The 7,424-nt window shown below is 41.1% G+C and overlaps 1 protein-coding gene across 1 annotated transcript; it reads left to right on the forward strand.

Moving 5' to 3' along the window:
• The first annotated feature begins 1,545 nt into the window (after positions 1–1,545).
• On the forward strand, positions 1,546–3,940 carry LOC103931704 (probable indole-3-acetic acid-amido synthetase GH3.1). Its single transcript, XM_009341224.3, has 3 exons — positions 1,546–2,009; positions 2,123–2,224; positions 2,334–3,940. The coding sequence occupies exons 1-3, from the start codon at positions 1,693–1,695 to the stop codon at positions 3,718–3,720; spliced, it is 1,806 nt and encodes a 601-aa protein (XP_009339499.2). The 5' UTR covers positions 1,546–1,692; the 3' UTR covers positions 3,721–3,940.
• Positions 3,941–7,424: the final 3,484 nt, after the last annotated feature.

Raw genomic sequence — 7,424 nt, forward strand, 5'->3', positions numbered from 1 at the left:
TGGTTTTTAAGGCAAACATGGCCTTACCTGCCTTGATCTTCCACTTCCTCAAAGCGCCGCTAGTGTCTTCTTCTGGCTGCGTAACTTCATTACCGCCGACGACATCCCAAAGATCTTGGCCTTGTAGGTAAGACTCCATACACGTCGCCCACGTGTTGTAATTTTTGTTGTTCAACTTCTTGATTCCTCCAACAACTTGAAGGTCTCCCATCATGTCGGCAGAGCTTCGATAAGCCGAACAAGATTAACGAATAATCTTGCGAAGTACTAAACTTCTCATGATTCTCAAAAGCTTTAATTGAGACGGTCCCTGATCGTACCGCTCTGATACCAATTGTTGGGATGAAAAAACTTAGAGTACACAACTCTAGCACAAGTGTTGGAGAGACAATACAAGTAAACAAATTACTTGTATTACACAAACAAAATATTACAACACAAACTATCAAAGACACTCTTGAGAAGCTATGACACTCCCTCACTTTCTAGAGACAAACTCTAGAACACTCACACACTTACAAGACTATTCCTTCTTCTCACTCTCACTTGCTTGCTTGCTTACAAGCTTGCTTGGTTTTTTACATAGCACCACACCCATATTTATAGGGCATGTTTGCCGACTTTGGACATTGCTAGATCATTCTAGCTACTAATCATGCATGCCACCAACATATGGCTAATAGCCATATAATATTACAACTTGCTAGAATTATCTAGCTTATTATGCATGCCCACCGACTTTAACATGCAAATTTGAACTAGAATGGTCTAGTTCATTTGCAGCTGGACATAGTCTTCTAGAAGCTTCTACCTTCCAAGCTTGCTACTTGTATTTGCTAGACTTTTCTAGAATCCAAACACCAATTGGGCTGGTGTTGATCTTCATGAATTTAGATGGATGCATGCACTAAAGAATTTGTCATATACACATATATACGTACACTGTGCACATGCGTGCAGTTTCTATATATTTATGTCATATACATATATATCATATATGCCAAATTTTAATTAGATTGGCCCCTACTACTTATATGGATATCCGATTGAAAGATTAACAAAATAACAAACTAGTATGTTTGTTTTTCTGTTTGAAGTATTATATTCTTTAAATAATAGAAACAAAAAGAAAGTCGTCACCAAATTTGAATTGAGTGCTCTCTGCAGCCTTGAGGAGGAGAGAGGAGGACCGGAGGACCGGAGGCGGCATCTGATGCACGTGGAATGGCTGCTATACCGGCATACTGCTACAGTAGAATCTGCCTCCTCCGCTGGCAGCCCATCGCTGTCGACGCCCAACATTTTCACCCCAAAACAGTCCGCTTGGTTGGCTGACGCTTATTACCCTCCAAAATACGTACACCCACTCTCCTTTCTACGTGTTGTGGGGCCCCTCTTGTCCCTTTTCTCCTAGACCACCCCACGACTCTCCGTTTTCCCTTCGTCAGCTTCCCCCTTCCTTCGTGGGTCCCACCCTCCCTCCTAACACGGGCCGCCACTCAAAACTCCCGCGTCCACCCCCTATATAAAGCCCTCCAAACCTACTCCTCAGTCTCACTGCACCAAACACACTTCTCTCTCTCTCCTCTTCCCCTCACTGCCTTCTCCTCTCTGTTTATATCCAACACGCAACAAAAGTAGCTTCATTTCAAATTAACTTACAGCCTCGCCACTCCCAAATCCAATCTTCAAATGGCTGTCGACTCCTCACTCTCTCCCCTCGGCCCACCGGCCTGCGACAAGGACGCCAAAGCGTTACAGTTCATTGAAGAAACTACCCGGAACGCCGACGCCGTGCAAGAGCGGGTGCTGTCCGAGATACTAGCTCGAAACGCCCAGACAGAGTACCTTAAACGCTTCAAACTCGGCGGCGCCACCGACCGCAAAACTTTCAAGTCCAAACTCCCCGTGATTACCTACGAGGATCTCCAGCCCGAAATCCAACGCATCGCCAATGGTGATCGCTCCCCCATATTGTCAGCTCATCCCATCTCAGAATTCCTCACCAGGTAATTGATTAACTAAATCACAAACTAATCACTCACCCCTATTAATTTTGTTCACAAAATTATTTGAATTGAATTCATTTTGTTGACTTTTTTTTTTTTATGGAAAATTACAGTTCTGGGACTTCAGCTGGAGAGAGGAAGCTGATGCCAACAATTCAGGAAGAATTGGATCGTCGCCAATTATTATACAGCCTTCTCATGCCCGTCATGAACCTGTAAGTATTTTTAAAATAGTTATTTATTTAAAATACGCGTTTAAATTTGTTTAATTATTTAATTAAAATATCATTTTCTAATAAACTTTTAATTTTTTTAATGGAACAGTTGCGTGCCCGGTCTGGACAAAGGAAAGGGCCTATACTTTCTGTTCGTAAAGTCCGAAACAAAGACGCCGGGCGGGCTTTTGGCCCGACCCGTTCTCACCAGCTACTACAAAAGCGAGCACTTCAAGACGCGCCCGTACGACCCGTACAACGTGTACACGAGTCCCAATGATGCAATCCTTTGCCCGGACTCCTTCCAAAGCATGTACGCCCAAATGCTCTGCGGCCTTCTCGAGCGCGAAAAAGTCCTCCGCCTCGGCGCCGTTTTCGCGTCCGGTCTCCTCCGCGCAATACGGTTCCTGCAGCTTAACTGGCAACAGCTGGCGGAAGACATTCGGACCGGGACTCTCAGCTCTAAAATAACTGACTCGGATTTGAAATCCTGCATAGGCAGGATCTTAAAACACGACCCGGAGTTGGCGGATTTCATGTCCAAACAGTGCGGAAACGAAAATTGGGATGGGATTTTGACCCGGATATGGCCAAACACGAAATATCTGGATGTGATAGTGACGGGCGCGATGGCGCAGTACATTCCGACGTTGGATTACTACAGCGGCGGGTTGCCGATGGCATGTACGATGTACGCATCGTCGGAGTGTTATTTCGGACTCAACCTCAACCCGATGTGCAAGCCTTCTGAAGTTTCCTACACGATAATGCCAAACATGGCCTATTTTGAGTTCCTTCCCTACGAGCCAAACTCGGTGAGTGGCGGCGGCGAGTCGGGAACCAGACTCGTTGACCTCGTCGACGTCGAGGTCGGAAGAGAGTACGAGCTGGTGATCACCACCTATGCCGGGCTTCACCGGTACAGAGTCGGCGACATCCTCCGAGTCACCGGGTTCCACAACTCGGCCCCGCAGTTCCACTTCGTGAGGAGGAAGAACGTTTTGCTCAGTATTGACTCGGACAAGACCGACGAGGCAGAGTTGCAACTCGCCGTCGACAACGCCTCCAAGCGCCTCCAGAAATTCAGCGCTAGCGTGGTGGAGTACACAAGCTACGCCGACACGACGACAATCCCGGGGCACTATGTGATCTACTGGGAACTTCTCGTGAAGGACTCGGCGAACTCGGAGGGCGAGTCGTTCGACTCGACGATGGACCAATGCTGCCTGGAAATGGAGGAATCGCTTAACTCGGTGTACCGGCAAGGTCGAGTGGCGGACAACTCGATCGGGCCGCTGGAGATACGCGTGGTGAAGAGTGGCACATTCGAGGAGTTAATGGACTACGCGATCTCGAGAGGCGCGTCGATTAACCAGTACAAGGTGCCGCGGTGTGTGAATTTTACCCCAATCATGGAGTTACTAGACTCCAGGGTAATTTCCAAGCATTTCAGCCCATCTTTACCACACTGGACTCCTGAACGGAAGATGCGATAAATAATAAGTCAACGAGGTGGTGACCGTTAGTCTTCTATATAAATTTCTTTTCTTTTTTTAGTTTGGGATAATTTATGGGTTAGGACTTTTTATTATATTTTATTAGATAAATGGAGAAAAAATCGTAAGCGGCTTTTTTGTGATGGGGTTCAATTCGCAATTGAGTTGTGCAAAGAATGTAAATGAATGGTTGCCTTCATAGTCAGCGGCTTTTTGATCATCGTCCATTCAATGAATGACATGACATAATTGCAAAGCTACCCAACTTATCCTCCTTTTCTTGCCAACATAGAACTCCATAGCAAAAAGGGGAAAAGGGTGTTTGATGGGTTTGGTACTTTGGTTCAAGAAAACACAAGGATTAAGACAATTATCAGGATCTATTAATCACCGTTTCCTTTTTTCATTTCAGTTTTTTATTTTTTGTAATAAATGGAAGAAAGAATGTGCAAGAGACGTTCAAAAATTAAAGAATGAATGACTGTAAAAGAAATATATATTGAATGATGAACAACATTAACAGACTCTATTCATCTCACCCATAGTGTCAAAAACTATTCAACAATTGAAAGAGTATGTGAGATGTACAATTAGGTGTGTGAAAGTCATCATCGTCAAATGTAACATTTTCTAGTAAGCCAAATACTTGTCATGATGCCACCGTGCCAACTTCGCTTCAGTTGTACAATACAAAATTTGTATTTTTTGGATTTTGTATGAAGACGAGTGTCAAGTATGATTAATTTTTTTTTTTCAGAAGCACTAATTCATATCTCAAATTTTAAAATCTTAATCAATGCGATCACATTTTATTAGTTTAGTTTACAATTTTGTCGAATTATGAATCATTATTTATTTACAAACAATAACCAACTAATATGTAATATTTCGCATTAGTTTATTAAAATGTTAAGATAAGATAGTTTTTAAATTATTTGAATGCCTAAACCCTAAACCCATTGAAATAATTACGACGTTCCTATGTTCTCATTTCCATTGCTGCATAATTACTGAGCACCGAGGTTTCAATTATTTATGTACAGCTTTATACCTTTTTACATTCTCTGCACCGACAAGATAAAAAGTTACCGATGGTGACCCAAAAGCAGCTACGTACTTTTACCAACGTCGATCCTTGGTTGAATTCGGTTGGTAAATTATGAACAAACACGCATCATATGTAAAACATGCAACATCTTTACGCAATTTTCTCTTATTAGTTGAAATTCTCTCAAAAAGTAAATTGCGTCACATTTTGATTAAGAAGTCTATATAATGAAGATTATTTTACGCAATAACCATTTTTTATTGTTTTCAAATATCAGGAATCAAAATGAAGAGTTATACTAATCTCGAGAACTATTTTAGCTAAAAAGCATATGTAAAACATTCAACTTCATCATTATACAATTTTCTCCTGTACGTTGAAAGTTCTATCAAAAAGTAACTTGCATCACATGTTTTTTTTTTTATTTAACGGAAGACCAGTAATGCTACCCTATGACTATGTACAAAGAATGGATAAAAATAATTAAGACCCACAATTGGGGAGACACGAGTCCATTTGGCTTTGGTAAGCACTAGTGATCTCCGATTCTATCTATTAGTATCAAATTCAAATGAAATTATCAACATAATTATACTACTAGTTGACCCGTTTTAATTTGCTACCTTAAACCATAAGAGCTTAGCCACAAGAATCTTATCAACACAATCGTTCAAAATTAGAACAAAGGAAGCAAACGAGATAATATAAAAAGTATTGAAAGTATAATTTAGATAAAAAGGTATGATGAATTGTCAACGACCGATTTATGTTGTTTGCTGGTAAGTGGCAAATTAATCACTAACTTTACCAACGTTTGACAAAGTAGGCCTCCTCAAGGGAGTGTAAATCTCAAATCGGAGAGTTAAAGCCTAGCATAAACAATCGGGTTAGATCCATGTTCTAATATAATAGGATTAGAGTAGACTATCCATGCGTTGGACCCAACAACCTTACTGCATGCTCCAAAATGTAACTAAAATATAGAGTAAAGGAGAAATTAGGTTCATAGGGCACTATGATTTTTTAGGGTCAGAGTAAGGCGAATTGAAATACTATTATCTCAGAAGTCTAGTCATGGACTTAACAGCTTCCACAACAAAGCTGCACAGACCGATCAACAATGCCACCATCGTGTTCTAGAGCAATGGATGTAATTGATGACTTCGCTAAGATTGACCATGCTTGTTCCGCAATATACGGAAACCTGATCTAGTATGGAATCAGTAAGGTTTCCAATATTCTTGGACTTCCTACAATATAGGGATTGGCGTACGCCATAAGTAATCTAACTCCTAAGAGGATGTAATATCTACTCCTAGATATCCTTTGGGATTCTCCTACTTTAATATGGATTTCATATCCTAAAATTTCTCTATCATGACTAGTATAAAAACACCTTTCTAGGGTTCATCTTTGGGTACGAAATTATCGCATACTTGTTCTCTAGCTTATTGCTTGGGTCTCATAATATTACTTACTAACTTGACTATTGAAGAGCCTTTGGTCAACACTCTCTGGCCCTTGGACGCTAAAGGTTGTTTGATATTTTACAAGTTAATGAGTTTGTGCATCTCCACGTTTTACAGTTGTGTGTGAATTTGGTTCCAACAATTGGTGTTTTCATTGAGAGTGAACTCATAATCCACCAGACCAAAATCAATCTACCATATGCGTGTCTAAAGAAGAAAGTTTAGTTAACACTAATGTTAACACAGCGACAAGAAACAGTCCACTTCTCGACGACTCCATCACCCTTGCCAAGAAAAATTCACTTCCCAACGTTTTCACTACTCCCGGTATTAGCAATCAGGTCCCTAATGCTGCAACCATTCCAAAGAACGATGATACTCCTACCTGTAACCCCTCTCACCTTGGATCAGATTTGGGAGACTTTGTTGAAGGTCAACACCTCTATTAATAAATTGCAAAGGACCTACACGATTTCTTGGTCAGAGAATCATGCAAACTTCATGGACATAGAGAAGTGAATGAAAGCCTTAGAAAACTCAAGCGAAACTACTCTATAAACCTAGATTCCTATCGTCAATTATGGGAATTTAAGTAACATAAGCTCATAACAGCAACCAATCATGCCAACCTTCATTCTGACCTCATCATAAATTGTTGATCCAAACACGAGCGCCCCGCACAATGGCTAGATTGTTAATCACTAATCTGCAAGAAGGATTTGAGTTCAACGTTAGTTTGATCCCTTGGACACTGCACGAGCACCTTACATACACCTTGTCATCTGAACTTTGATGATGCAGAGTCATTAAAAGACCAAGAGCATTGCTGACCACTGAATCTGGAAAATCCTAGGGATGTGTCAAGGGAAATTCTTTAAGCAACAGATCAAACTCAGATCTTTAAGCAACGATTATTGTTCAGAGGTTAGTTTTTGTTTTCTTTTGGCTTGTGTGCATGGAAAAATGACAACAAGGAGGAATCTCGACATTTGTTGGAGGTGACTCATAGCAGTGCTTCTTTGTTGACAATTGCAAGGTCATCAGAGGTGATGCAATCTTTTCCTCGTGATGTTGTTACATTGGTTTTACAACTCGCAAGGTTGTTATCTTTCTTGTTGGTTAGATATTGGTTTGCAAGGTTGTTATCTTTCTTGTTGTTAGATACTCCGTGGTGGTTGGGAAATTGT

The sequence above is a fragment of a genome, unplaced genomic scaffold (assembly GCF_019419815.1).
Source record: "Pyrus x bretschneideri cultivar Hongxiangsu unplaced genomic scaffold, Pyrus_bretschneideri_v1 Contig55, whole genome shotgun sequence".
In the NCBI taxonomy this organism is placed as follows: domain Eukaryota; kingdom Viridiplantae; phylum Streptophyta; class Magnoliopsida; order Rosales; family Rosaceae; genus Pyrus; species Pyrus x bretschneideri.